Below are 15,664 nucleotides of genomic sequence, written 5' to 3'. Positions count from 1 at the left end.
TGTTAGGGGTATAAAAAATAAAGACCACACCATTTAGCTTATAAACTGACCGATCAGGTAAGTTGTTACAGAACAACACGTCTCCCTGCTTGTAGATAAGACAGCGACATTAGCTAGAAAGCTTGAAGTTCAAAGTCTGTGTTTCTGTTTATGTTTTGTCTCATGCTGTTGTCTCATCACTGTCAGTCAATAATAGAATTGTTACTGTTCATGTAAATGAAATGATTTGATTGGCTAAATGCAAAGAAGTCCTCTTTCTATTCATAGATGGAGAATCAGTGTTACTAATGACTGGTCAATGCACAGCCAGAAGGCAACATGATGCAACCATAAAATATGAAATATACAGATATATACAGAATCAAAACTGTAACAGAACAGAGTTTTGCCTTTTTAGGACATCGATTTGCACTCTAACCTGCAGGTTACTTTTGAAAAAAAAAAAAAAAAAAAAAAAAAACACTTGGTGGTTTTGAACTCATCTCTACCACCTTAGCTCTTCTTTTTGCCTTTGTCTGATTTCGAAATTCTTTGAGAATAACCTTGTAAGCTGGGGATGAACTGTCCTCTTTCCTTTTCATCTCTGAGCAGAACAGCAAGCTTATGACCAAAACTACACAAATACACACACACACACACACACACAAAACATAAACACATAAGGAGAACATAAAAGCATCCATACACAAGCCTGACACAGAGATACAATGAAACATCCACTGCATAACCACCTGAAAAAAAACATAAAACTGTCCTGTTTCCAATCCCTGAACTCCCTGTAGAGTTCACTGAATTGTTCCCTAACTGACCCATGAGACGGGCAGATCAAAGAAACGGCCCACAGACTGTGGCTTTAACAGGGCTTCACATGTGAAATACCCGGATTCCTTTAATGGAGGCAAACATCACCACAGAGCCAGGCAGCAGGAGAGCAGTTACCTCTCCCTGTGAGAGATCCCGCTCAAACACTTGAAACCTCAGTCGCTCATTTTTGATGATAATACACTGTTTTCTGAACTGGAGCCTTTTTCAGCTTTTCAACTTTATATTCCCAAAGGGAGCCAGATGAAACACACGACCGTATGAGACTGAAACACAAAACATAATATAATACAAAAAAACATATGCTAACCCCCAAAACACAAGCTCACATTAAATAATGTACATCAGTAACATAAAATCCAATGTATATCCAGCCATCAACAACCAACCCAAGCTTTCGGTGTGCAGACTATTGATCTGATTCTGGTCTTCAAACTCTTCAACATTTGATGATGGCTTGATATGAATTTGTCATCTTCCCAAAATGATATTCTCACTTTGTTGTACCTTTTATTTATTTCTATGATATATCAGCAAGTCTATCTATTCTTGGTTTAAATGAGCTTCAACTAACAACATGCACCAACAGACTGTAGATCCACCGGGCACACTTTAAAAAAGTTAAAACATCCACAAAACTAACTTTCTGAAACATCAGTACTAAATATCAGACTTTACTCTCAAAGTCTAAATTTTTTTGTTATAGACTAAGCATTTTGCATATTATCACTTTAATATTTCATATTATTTTAGCTTTTAATCATTTGATTATGTCCTTAGATATTACATGGCAGTCGTTGCCAGCAATGACTCCCACGCTTGTAATTGTTGCACATTTGACAAATAAAGACCCTGAACTGAATTATAAGCAAAAATAAACACAAAAATATCACGTTTACCTCACTAAACCAGAATGCAAAGCACCAACAAGTCATGTTGCTGCATGTCTTTTTTTCCCCGTTTACACACAACTGAAAAATACATATTATGTTTATGCTGTTGGAATCATGCTTTCCATCCACAAGTGCAATTAATTGTTAAATGCAAACAGTTCAGGTTTGTTTTTTGAAGAATGTTGAAAGTAATTTTGGGAAATCAGTAATTAAAGGAGCAGCTAAGAGAATGTGCATCTGAGAAAAGGCTGATCAAAAAGAACAAAATGACCTCCAGAATTCAAAGAACATCTTAAAAGTTTCTTGCATAACGGTGTAAAAGCATCTGTGATGACCCCCTGCTGAGTCATCTGGTGTTGCTGTGTGGTTCACCTGACTCTTTGCTCACCTTGCAGGTGGATCGTTAGGGTAACCTGGTGCACCTGAGGGCTCCGGTGTGTTCCCAGGTTATTTAAGCCTGGCTGCGGTGCAGCTCTGTCTGGTTACTCTCTGGCACTCAGCTGCTGTGGCTGCTGCTCGAGCTCTCCCCCCTCCCTCCTCCCCCCTTCCCTCTTCCCCCTTCCCCCTTCCCCCTAGATGCCTTTTTGATTTGGTTATGTTGCTTTTGTTCTTTGACTTTGCTTTTATGCATTGTACAACACTCAAACACACATCTTTCACTCATGCACATTACACTACTGATTATACTGACATCCATACCCTATAGTATAAATGAGGTGTGGTTGTAAATAGTTGTTTAATTTGATTTCATAAATTATCTTTTGTTACTCCTTTTTCATGATGTGTCTAATTGTTTGTTGTGGCCAAAGAGTCAGGTCATAACAATATCTAAAGTTAGATTTTTTTCTTTAATTTGCAGTCAATGCAGACAGTGTAATATTAGTTTCACAGCTTGCACCCTTTTATGCATTAAAAAAAATCTGTATGATTATTGGAAATGCAACTGACGAGCCAACAGCTGCTGAGATGTGTTGGCTACAATCCAGATGAGACCTTTGTTTAAGCGGGCAGACCATCAGGGAACATGTCCTTAAAGGAGTACAATAGCATTGTCTGCAAAACAGACAGCGCTTAGCAGCACTGCTGACAATATAAAGAAATGTTTCAAGTGGATCAAAGCTCTAAATGAAGTGGACAAAGTGAAAGCTGATTAAGACACAGGGCTGAAGAAAAGAGCAAACATGCAAGGAAATGTATTGATCAACTCTCTGTGTTGCTTATAATGAAGTGTTTGGAGGGATGACACTATAGGTTGTACAGAGATACCTTCTTTAAGAAAAGGTTTAGAGTGGAGTAAATGAGAAAACAGTTGAGGTGAGTCAAAAATGCACAGAATGAGAGAAAGGATAAATTTAGCTTTTTAATTAAAAAAATCCCCAAATTATCACGTGGCATGTACTGTATAATGCTGACCAGTCAGCTGTCAGTTCTCCCTGTACCATGTGTCTGTACACACGTTTATAAAATGTGGTTGTACATCTGCATACATTTATTTTAGTGAGGTATTAATAATTGAGTATATTTTGTTATGATATACACAACAGCTAAACAGCTAGTATCAAAAAACAGGCCCTCCAAGATTATTTCCCCTGCTCTTATCCACCTTTAGCTTGAGTCATCCTGCCCCTTTTAAAGGACACAGCCGGCCTGAAGACAGTTGCTCTTACATTTACATTACATTTACATTTTGCTCAGCGAGACATAACATTACAACAACAGAAAGTACAGGGACGTGTCTGTCTGTTCACTGCTTTCTTGCTCTGCTTATCACACTGTAAAGGCGTTTTTTCGCTCTGCCCTGTCATTTTCATTCATCACTCCCTATTTCTTTATCTTTCCCTTTCTCTCTCTCTCCCTTACACACACATACAAACACACACAAATCCTAATAAGTTTGACAAGAACACCCTGTAAGACCAGACAACGCAAGCGGATCAAATCTTAATCACCACGATGATGGGAAGGACAGATTTCCCTCTATGCATGCTAATGAGCATCCGACTTCAGCAGAAAAGGTTACTCAGTGAATTAAAAAAGAGAATTCCACCCAATCCTAATTAACTGAACTTCAAGTTGACTCGACATATATTTGAATGTCAGTGCCTTATAGACGTGTTTTTGTAAATTGCTCAGTGAAGCCTCAGTGAAAATTCAGTTTTCATGTCATGTTCTTCCTGTTAAAATGGCCATACTTGCTAACCTTTATTTCATTGTCAATAGAAAAAATAAATAAATGATTTAATACATTATTGTCCTTGTTGCGGTTATAAATTTAACTTAAAATTAAAATGAATATTTTCTGAGCTGAAGCCCAAATGACTTCAGTGTTATAAATATGACCATTTGTACATGTTATGTGTGTATGTTATATGCGCTACTGCATTTATGAGAGGACATTGTGCCCACTCAACTTAATACATCCGCAAAGGTCGGATGCGGTTGTGAAATAATGCTGTGCACCATAGCAGTGATAAATCCCAGATGCCAAAGACAGCTGATCTATAATCATTCTGGCAGCCCTGCATCTCCATGACACACTGCCTGACTCTTATGATAGATATTGCCTCTGCCACAGCAACACCTCACTCTGAAACCTGACAGAGTCCCATATTGAAACAGTGAAGGTAAACGGTGTTGTTGGTGTTGATGTTGTTGTCTGTTGCCAAGGATAAGGCCTCGGTTACTTATTTTTAGGATAAGGCTCTGTGATCTGAGGAGACAATCTCTGATTCTTTATTTGACAACCAAAGATGTGCAAAAAAAATTCTTCTTCTGTGCAGAGACACACAGTACCGGTACCTTAGATGGAGAAAATGTGAATAAATAAAACAGAAATATATAAATGGATTCATTAATTAATCCCAGTACTAGGGAAAACAAGATACTTGTTCTGAAGACCGTTTTCTGTGCTGCATGCTTGCTCAGCTAAAGGATGGGACCCTCCATCTGGCAATGAAAGCCTATTAGGTGACTCCTTATTGCATCATCCCTCTCTCATTCAGTACTAGGTAGGTAAAATCCAAGCAGATGTGATAAATGACTGTATTTTACATTCCATATATAATATTAACCAAAGCAATAAATAACAGTAAAAGTCAGCTCTGATTCCAAATGCAGCAAATGAGAGCTTAAAACAGCTATCCACTGAAAAGCCATGTGCCCTGTACTGGATTTTAGCCTTCCGATGTTAAATGGAATTTATCATCAACTTGGGAAAAAAATGCCAATACTCCTAAAAACAACAAAAAAGCCATAATCAGATAAAATAGAAACAAATAAAAATGAAGGAAAAAGTTCCATTTGACATTTGGTAGTATGACAAAAATAATCCTAATTTATGGTCCATATATTAGCTTTTTTTTCTCCTGGAACTTTCAGCCACATCTCTCAGTATTCATCAGTGAATGAAGTTGGATGGAGCTGACTGAGTTGAGTGCATGTGAAGTTCACCTGATCAGTTCAGTTCAGGTCACCTGATGACAACTGAGTGAACTCATTTACAGATGGGCTGATGAGGACCATGAGACACAGTTAAAAGCTTCATTAAAAAAAAACTTGAATTGGACTTTAATTATTTTGTCAAATAAATTAAACCGATTTACAATTGTTTGATTTGTTCAATGTATAACTCAGCTGTAAAAGTCAAAATTAATTAGTTAAGTTCATCTTTGGATTGTGTCATTGACATAGTTCGTAGGTTTTTGCTGTGAAATGCATTTTTAAAGCCAAACCACCCTGATTTTCTTGAGGTCAGGGGAGAAATAAACACAAGCCACCTGTCAGATTCTGTTAAGTTTAGCGTTGCCTTTCTACTCAATGAATAATCGTTGTAAGATCATATTCTGGTTTTAAAATGTGGTCTGTGTAGCTGGTGAAATTCAAGATGTACTAGCTTCTAATAGCAGAGGACATAAAAGTTTGCTTCCTACCACGCTCGGAGCAAAAATGCCATTTGAGCCACCTGCCTTAGAGGCACTAAGCAACTAAGTCACTGGATACGAGACAGGAGGCAACTTCCAGCTGAGAGCCTCCGAATCATGCTGTAACTGACGCTATCTCAGTCTTGTGTTTTTTGAGGACAGAGGGAAGAGGGCTTGGTTGGGGGCTGTATTCAGGGCAAGCAGAGATCCACAGAGGGTTCTTTAGCCTCATTTTCTGACCGACCAGCTCCCAGGCCTATTTAATATTTCACAGCTCCCTCTGAAATGGAGGAGAATGCACTTAATTAAGTGTGAACAATAAATTGGCCATAACCAATGCTCTGCTGCGCATATATGGTCAGTTTCGGCTTTTGATCATTCAGCAAAGTCCCTGAATGCATATGTCCCTGAGATGCCGTGTGCATGTAGATGCATGAAATTACAGTATGACGTGATTCAACCATGACAAACTAGAACTTTGAAGTGTTAAATCGCCGGCCGGCTGTCAGTGACCTCAAACTGCTCCGCTGGTCTCGGAGGAGGAAGAGAGGTTTACTTTGCAAGAGGTGGGTGTCAAAAATAAAAACATAGGAGCATACTTTAGCAGAATATAAAGTATAATTTGGTAGGCAAACACACACGAGCACACACATTTGTGTATATGGAGATGTAATGAGAAACCTTTTTATGGAGAATATCCCTGTATTAAAGGAAAATCCATATAACCCTATACTCTACTGGTGTAAATTGCTTGAAGGTTTCCTTTGTTATCCATATATATGCCTTTCAATAATCCCCTGCTGCAGTTGTGTGGGTGGTTCGTCTAATTGTAGAGATGAGAGAGAACCGTAGAGATGATGATGATGCTGTGATATGTGTCTCAGTTGTTCAAAAAAACAAAAAGCTGTGAAAGACATATGCACAAGTCATATTTTGCACCACTGATGAAAAAGGTTAATTCTAAAGACTCATTAATGGACAAAATGTAGGGCTTTTGAAAGGAATCCTCACTCTTTTTTTAAATGGAACCAAATCCTGATTCTCTTTTACAGCTGAAATATTAATTCCTATTATCCTCTAATGTATCTGTACACCAAAATTAAATTGGGGTGGCAAGTAATTATTTTTCTTTGTCTATCAATCTGGCAATTGTTTTCCCTATTCATTTTATATGTGAAATGTCAGAGAACTTTCCAGAGCCCAAGGTGATGTCTTCAGATGTAGTGTTTTGTCCAACTAACAGTCTACAATCCTAAGAAAATCACTTAACAATCATATGAAACAGAAAAGTGAAGTAAATATTCACTTTTTAGAAGCTGGAGCCAGCAAATGTTTGGCTTTTTGGTTTGAAAAGTGACTCAAAATTATAATTGGATTATCAAAATAGTTGCAAATTTGTTTTCTTTTTATCAACTTCTTGATTAATTGACTAATTGTTTCAGCTCTAATTCACTATATGAGCCACAATGTCTACAGTGACAGGTACAGAAAAAATATATATCATTATCATTATCATATCATATATATATCATTTATATCAAATGCATTCATTAATTGTAAAAAAAGAATTTAGTAACGCAGTATAAACATCGCCCGGCAACCCTAACATAATCATTGTTAACTGACTACTACTAATCTATAAAGCATTAATAAATGATTTATCAAACGGCAATGAGTTGTTATTTAGGGCTTATAAACCCTTAACAAAGTATTCTCTATTTCAAAGTTGAAAAACACAACACCAGAGAATAAAATTACAGAAGTTCAACATATATCATGAATGTCTGTTATTTTGTAACAGCCGAGAAGTTTTTAGGGTGTATAAGTCATTTAAGCACATGTGGTCTCAGAGGTGGCTGTATTCTAGGAAGATGGAAGAAGATTTCTATACATTTATAGCTCTGGGTGGACAGCAGGACCATAAAATAGCACACGCATACACATACACATACATACACACAGTCACAATGACTCCCCCCGGTCTTGGCAGCAGATGCAGGCCTGTCCAGATGAACTGTTATTGATGGAGGAATGTATCATTCTCCCTCCCACTGTCTCTGACACACTGCATTGATGAAGTATGCTGCTGTACAGGCCAAGTACAACCAGAGTACGATACATCTAGAGTGCACAGATCCATATGTTCTGTTTCTCATCCCATAATAGGAGAAAAAAAAATAAACTGGCAAGGAAACAAAAAAGCAATATACTCTTTCAGACCAATAATGTAAGTAAAATATAGTACAATTAACTAAATTATGATATAAGTCAGCAGATATGTGATAAAAAAAAATCTTCAACAAGTATTCCATGCCAAATTTTGGTACTTAAATGCTTTCATTGCTGATGCAGACACAGTTTAATCAGGACTCAGCTGTCCTTATTCATAACTGGCCAAAATACCAACTTCTTCCCTTTCTTAGGATGTAAAAGTGGGAGGGTAAATGTGTCTCTCAGTTCCTGTAGTCAACTTCAATCAAATTGCAACATTTTCTCCCATGTTTCCCTCTCAGTATTAATGACAAATATGCTATCACTGGATCCAAAATGGAAGCTCACACCTTCATAAAGCCTGCAGTTACAATGTTTTAGCTCTCAATGTTCGACGTCAGCTTCGATATCTTTTTCCTTTTGTTCTCCACTGCGAGCTGTCTCAAAAAGTGCATTTTAACAGAAAACAGAATGGTGGTGTTAATGTACTACAATTATAGATGGAGGTGGACTGTGAGGCAGACTGCCATCTACTGGCTTAAAAGCAAACCCCCCACCCCCCCCCACCCCTCCCCCACTCCACCTTACCCCAACCACCCTCACCCTTCTTACTGTTAACTCCCACTCAAGTTGTTCATTAGAAGAGATAGATAGGGTTCCTACACACACATTTTGGAAACACCAGAGATATGCACGTACACACTGACAGCCTGGGTGTCGTGTTAAAGGACAAAAAGAGAAAACCTCTTTTAGCTGCTGCCTCACAAATCAAGTCTTCTGTCACTGAACAGTTTGAACCCATTCATCCATCTGTCCTTTTTCTGTACCCACTTATTCCTACTCAGGGTTATCAGTGACTGTCTGCAGGTTTCAGTGATTTAGTGTTTTAATGTTAGACCAACAATAACTGAGCTGAAGCTATTGTTGTTCAAGTGGTGGTGAACCAGAACCACATTTTGTCATCCCACCGGTCTAAAACACCACACGTCAACTACTTAGCATAAGGCAGTTGCTCCATTCAGTCCATTTACATGCACGTTATAATAAAAATATTCTGCTTAAGCAAATAAGTAGTTCACTTCACATATTTCAATGATTGCAGTGTCCTGGTTTTACCAAAAAAATGATGAATCTACATGATTTGTTTAGTGATCAGGTTAATTTCTAGATGAATATGTTGTTATCAACAGTAACAATGCCATGAGTGAATAAAGGGATTTTGTTGGTGTTTAATTACATCTTCCAGCACTGCTCCGTGTTACTGTTTGTGTTTACCTCATGCATTTTTACATCAGGTTCCCTCCCTGACCTTTCAGGGCATGCACAGAATCAAACCACATAATGAAATCAGGAGGTGTTTATGTGCCACAGTCATTTCAAACACTGACTTGAAAGTTTGTTTCAAAAATCTGTTAATCAGGTTATAAAATATTTCAATGTTTATCTTAATATGATTGAGATAACCAAGTTAAAGTATTTGTAATCAACTTTTTCAAAGGTTTTGACATAATCTAGTTAACCCTATTAGCAGAAGCAAATTAGAAGCCAGTTGGACCAAAATGGCATAATTAGAAGAAGCAGAGACAGAAAAAATGGGATGTATTTTTTTTTTTTAAAGTGATGCTGTAGGTCCATTATTATTATTATTATTTTGAATGTGTGAGACACATTTAAAAACAGGTCCGATAATATTGCCTTTTGTGTGAATAAGATAAGATTATAAGATACGTCACTTTAGGTTAACGGTAGGAATAATAGACAACATTCCCAGAGACATTTCCTACAAATTCTCAAGTCGAACAATTTAGTGGAAAATCAGAAGATATGGTCTTATTTTCGTGACAAAGTGACAAATATTTGTATGTCGAACATCGACATGTCTCTCGCTTTGATCTGTCGGATGCAGTGAGGCTCTCCGAGCAGGAAGCTTTTATATGGTAATGAAATCGATTGGACCGATGCGCGCACCAATCAGAAGCGTTTGATTTATGTTTAAGGGACTGTTGAGAGGAGTAGTCGCTTGGCAACCGCCTAATGAATTGTGCGAGCTATTAAAAATAGCGACCATAAAAAACCTGTTTGCTGCCTCTTGTTGCAACAATTTCAAAGAAAATCTTGAGCAGCTCGGCTCTACTTGAAGAAAGAAAGGCTAATTGAATCAGATTTTCACTGAACTCAGTTTACATCAGTTGTTTGAGAAACGGTCTATGAAGTGATGTTAGAGTTGGATGTGAGGCAGCTTTTCATTAGATTGGAGAGTCGTGATTACGGTTTGATCATAAGCCATTTCTCTGTATTTTCCCATGGGAGTGCCAATTATTTTAAGGGCCTCGGCTGTTAATTAATCATACCCTATTAGTCCTTAATACATGTTAAAGCGTCGCCCAGTGACGCTCAGTGTAAATCTATGTATGGCTGTCTTACAGGCACCAACGATGGATGAACACCGCTCCTTCTGAGCTGAGAAAAGACGTGACATCGACACACACACTGCAAAAAATGTCCATCTCAGCAAGTCCTATCTCATTTTTTTTTCTTCTCGAAACGACAGAAGAATGCAGTCAATGTGGCGAGATCGCTTTTATCCCTTTGTTTCAAGATTTGTTTTCTTTTTTTTTTTAACAAGGAAGAAAATAATCACATCACTTAATTGGTAGACTATAAGGAAACAGGTAATGTTCATTGGAATCAAGTACAATTGTTATCTCACCACACTCGTTTTTCGAGTTATTAGACAAAATAATTCGTTTTAAAAGTGGTGGATGAAAAGAAGGGGTAACATCGATATTTTTGCAGTGTAGCCTTGTTTGATCTCTGAATCTGATGGAATGGGAAGGGAAAATGGGAAGGATGTGATTGACTGTTACTGTGGAAACCAACTTTCCCCTGCCTACACGATGCTCGTTCATCTTCAACTACCCAGCTCCCAGCCGTGATATGTTTGCTGACGGAATATAGATTAGACAGCTTAGATGATCTCCATCTCAATCAAAATAACTGATACGATTATCCGAACACATCCAAACGCACAACACACGTAGTGACATTTCATTGATGACATGCAAAACTGTTTTAAAAAAGGGGGGGATTATATATTGGTCACTTACAACAATTGGTGACAGCGAAACTGTTTGCCACTTCCAGATTGTCAATGTGAGGCGTCAATCTGAATTCCGAGGTGCCAAATTGAACCATTCCTATCCGAAATGCGCTGTACTCTTGATCCGCGCCCCTTGGAAAGAGTCCCCCTGAAAGAGACATAACATTATCAGTCACCCTTGTACAGTTTGACGCATTTGCAAACAATTTTCCTCATCATTTTACGCACAAAGTCGCTGATTTTATCCAGTTCGTTTTTTTTTTTTCTTTTAACTAATGGATACCCACCAATTTGAACACTGGGCGAGCCTCCAAGCGCGCATCCCCATAAAACCAGAAGGAATGAAATGGATAAATTCACTATCTTTTCCATGTCCACAGGTTAAGTGTCCACATCCACCAGGGGAGTCTGATATTCCTCGTTGTCTCAGGAGATGTTAGATCCGACACATATTGAAGACTTTCAGCCTTGGAGAAAAAAGAATCAGCAGCAAAGGAGCGTTTTTTTTGCAGGTGGCTAGCACTGAAAGGACAGCGGCAGTAAAGGAATGGTACCCTGCAATGTAGGTCTGCTGTCTCTGCTTCCGCTCCTCCTCGTCGCTCCCCTCCTGCCGGCAGCTGATACCTCCTCTAAACGCACAGGGACACTGCGCGTCTCCGCTCGGCGCGCCGGAGACCCTTTCAGCATCACACCCACAAGTGATGAATGTTAATGAGATGGCGGACAGAGACGAAAAGAGCCGAGCGTCAACAACTTGATGACAAGAGTGCACACTTCACTTCGAGCTGCAATGGAAACAAAACCTCTAGTTTGAATTATATATTTGCTTTGTTTTTCGCTTTGCTTTACGCGCTATAATGAGCTGACACCCGTGAAGGCTGTTGACTCATAACGTCTTAGAGCCATCAAATGTTTGCAGTTGGTTCATATTTTAATAACTGTCCACATGAAGAACCTCCAATGCATGTAAAGTTTCCTTATCAGAGTCATAGACAGATATGCCAGAAGGTCAATCTGCTTTTTTGTCAAAGCTCAATGGTCAAAAGGTTTTCCAACCCAACACCAAGAGCTTCATTTGGATTGACTTCTCATCTTACCCACCAAACTATTTAACTGTTAACTCCTTGTTAACCCATATAAGTCAATTAAGTTCAATTCAATAAACAGACAAGAATTTGAGAGGAGTATCAATTTCAAATTTTTACATTTAATATTTGTGTTTTGTTGACTCTGACTTTACTTCCTTGTTGTTTGGGGTCACACAGGCCTCACTGCTGTAAATAAATAAAAAAAAAACACTTTCTTCCCCTTTAAATATGTCTTTATTTCCTGACTTTATTAAAACCAGTGTGTAGAAACAAGTGTAACTGGTAACCCTTCCCTCTGCCACAATATTTCATGTGTAATGAAGGCGAGAGGAATGCCCATGAGAGAACTGCTATTACACCAAAGAGGGACATATTTCATATGTTTTATATGTTTTATATTATATTGACAAGTTTATATTACCTTTTTTTGCCAATATCTCATTCACAGACAAATAATTGTAGAGAATGTTATCCTACTTATAGTGACATTACTTGTGGCTACCAAGAGGAGAGAGTTTGACTTCATATGAAAAAACAGTTATAAAACTCCTATTCCAAATAGAAAATTGGGACAAAGTGACAGTAGTATTATTTCTACTCTTGTCTTTTAGTCCACACACCATGAATCTATTAACTGTTAGATACTTACTAGCTTATACGTTTTAGTCTCTTGGCTGATATAAAGAGTTTATTGTGAGCAAGCAGGCAGGTAAAGGCACTCAAGATCACCTCAAGAGGTCAAATGAAATGTGAACCCAATGTGTCTTTTTCAGGAAACAGATCTTAAAATAGGGTGAATGTGTCCTAGAACGCTGTGCTGTTATTTTGGTGTTTGGACCAACAGGCACATCAGGCACATAAAAAGATATGCCCCTGACATCTGTAGTTGCAACCCTGTTTGGTATGTGACATTTGTGAGACTAATGATGAGTCCAAAGTATCCTCTCCACAGTTAATTCCCTTCAGAGCCACAAAATAAATTCTACAACTGTTTTCACAGACTTAGTAGTACTCATCATGATGAGTAAAGTAAACTTCATGTTTAAAATCAGTGGAGTACCCCTTTAATTCATGTGCAGTCAATCATAACTCAATGTGCTGAACATCTTTGGCTGAGACTGAGTCTACAGTTTAATTTAAAAATGTGATTTTAACTACATAGAAGAAGTAATTCTTTCTCCCTCAATAGTCCCTGATAGGAGAGAAAAATGTATATCGTAGTACTACTGAAGATATTTCCAACCTTAAGAACTGCTTTCTACAATTGTCAAATATCAAACAAACAACCCTTTCTGCAAAAAATATATTGAATATCATCTTGGATTGAGTCCTGCAATTACTTTTTTCGATCATATGAAGAACAAGTCTCCTCTAAACCATGTTAAAGGCCAGCATTTCTTACTGAAAAAAACTCATCAAGCGCATCAGCTGGAGGCCATCACTCCTGCCCTCCAGGAATAAGCATTAAATGAATCTCCTCTTTAACTTTGATCTAGCATAGAAATCCAATGCAAATCTATGGCTGGGTGTGTAAGTGCCATTTTGAAGAGGGTTAAATGGAGGAGAGCTGCCTCCTAAAAGGCCCCCCTTCCATCCCAACAGGAAATAAATAGCATTCCTGTCCCCTGGTTTTATGATATGCATATCTCAGCCTGCACAGACAGATGTATATTAATCATTGGACGGTGTGAGATAGCAGTCTGGGAGCAAACTAATGAGGCCGAGAGTGAGGGGGGAGCTGAGGGTAGAGGCAGTTAGAAGCAACAGAGTATCTGTCAGATTTCAGCACCATGGACAGCACAATACATGTAACACTGGCTCCTGGGCAAAGAAGCCTTTTGCTCCATGAATACACACATAGGTGGAAATTTAAACTGAAATTCTGGTTTATTACGACGCGCATCTTATCTTCTTGGCTTAGACAATCTATTCTTTTGGTTATGATAACATTTTACTCCCTAAAATAACTGCTGAAATGTGACAGTATGTTACATGACAGTACAGTGAGGTACAACAGGACAGGAAATACAAGCTGTCAGATGACCATACAGGTTGTAGACAAACCAAACATTTAGCCAGAATATCTTAAACACTTTATTTGGAATTCAAATTGAAAGCAAGAACACCTGAAATATCCACCAATGCACAGGAAAAAGTGTGTGTGCACAACTATGATAAATATGGTAGGTCAAAGTTGAATAAAAAGTCTGTAATTTTCAAATATTTTCTCAGGAAGTTCCCTTAAAATAATGATATAATTTGGTATATAGGGATTATTTGAATAACCATTAAATTAAAGCCCCTGAAAACACAATTTTAAATCAGTTTCTTTATAATATGAAATATTTATAACTAAATAAAAGTTTATTAAGCAAACACCCTTAGTTAAGTTATTGTTAAGTGAGGGTTTAATACTGAAAAACTCTGTGTGGTTGTGATTTGATCAGATGTGATTGACAGTGCTGTCAACATAAGCAAAAAACCCTGCAACTGTCATCACATCTCGATTCAAATGCTGTAAACCCTGATTGGAGGTGCGTTAACTAAACGCCTACTATTTTCTTTGTGATTAGAATCAAATCATACAAGTTATTTCCGGGAATCTTGGAAATTAGTAGGAAATCAGTAAAATACAGACTTACCAATAGCTGTACTGTTATCCTAAACCTGTAGAATCATCTGTGTGTGTTTCTTGCCCTATCAGACTTTGTTTTAGCAATGTCACCATGTTCCTAGACTTCAACTTAGTGAGCAAAATGTTATTATTACCAAAAAAGAATGATGACCATATCAAATAAACCCAAGTTGTCTAACCTGTAATACCAAGCTCTACCTGTTGCATTCTACATGAACAAGACACCCAAACCTTTTGTATTTTGGTGCCATTCTGACTGAAAATCCTACTCTAGTCAAGTAAATTGCATGCTCAACTGCTTGCGTTACACAGGCTCACACATGCTCATCTGTTTGACCTTGTCTGGAGCTGCTATGCATGAATACACTCTGCTGCTGCCGGATTGAAATGTAATTTCAGTTTGATTATCTTACTGCACATTCCACAATGTACTATATTTGAAGCCTGAGAGATAATATAACTGTCACAACGCTGAACGCAGCTTTCTAATGAGTTTTCAGGGATGAAATGAGAGTAACCCATAATCAAATTATGAACCTGCTGGATGTGTAAGAATGTTTACCTTTGAGTGAATTTACACAAATAAACCACAAGAATGAGATGTAAATTTTACACATGCTAATGAAAATATTTGGGCCTCCTGGAGAATCCAACACCTTGTGGCCAGTAGAGAAAAAAGCTGGTAAAAACCGAGTCAATGACCTTTCAGGAAATGTTTAACCACTCAGGTTTGTATGTCCTAGAAACCCTGTGCGACTGCTGCCAAGAAAGCATTTACATTTCTGGCATTTAGTTGGTGCTCTTATCTTGAGTGACTTACAATAGGTAGCATTTTAGTGCCTTACTCAAGGGCACGTCAACAAGACACTTAGCTTGTGATGGACACAAACTGGCTGTTGTGTGGAGCTGACACGTGACCTTTTGGTAAAAGAATGCATAATGACTGCTTGCAACAGAGCCGGCATTACCTGTGACATAGAGAAACAATGTTTTGT

At 38.0% G+C, this 15,664-nt stretch overlaps 1 protein-coding gene across 4 annotated transcripts in view; it reads right to left on the bottom strand.

Moving 5' to 3' along the window:
• The window catches only part of gria2b (glutamate receptor, ionotropic, AMPA 2b), a 56,441-nt gene extending 44,856 nt beyond the window's left edge, over window positions 1–11,585 (bottom strand). For all 4 annotated transcript variants that reach the window (XM_044364111.1, XM_044364112.1, XM_044364113.1 and 1 more), the window contains exons 1-2: window positions 11,234–11,585; window positions 10,954–11,094 (exon numbers count right to left, since the gene is read on the bottom strand). In XM_044364111.1, coding sequence (XP_044220046.1) covers window positions 10,954–11,094; window positions 11,234–11,318 — 226 coding nt within the window. In that variant the 5' untranslated portion in view covers window positions 11,319–11,585. The remainder of the gene's footprint in view (window positions 1–10,953; window positions 11,095–11,233) is intronic.
• Window positions 11,586–15,664: the final 4,079 nt, after the last annotated feature.

The sequence above is a fragment of the Thunnus albacares genome, chromosome 10 (genome assembly GCF_914725855.1).
Source record: "Thunnus albacares chromosome 10, fThuAlb1.1, whole genome shotgun sequence".
Taxonomy (NCBI): Eukaryota; Metazoa; Chordata; class Actinopteri; order Scombriformes; family Scombridae; genus Thunnus; species Thunnus albacares.
Note: the sequence above shows the minus strand (reverse complement) of the source record. Positions and strands in the feature narration are given on the sequence as shown.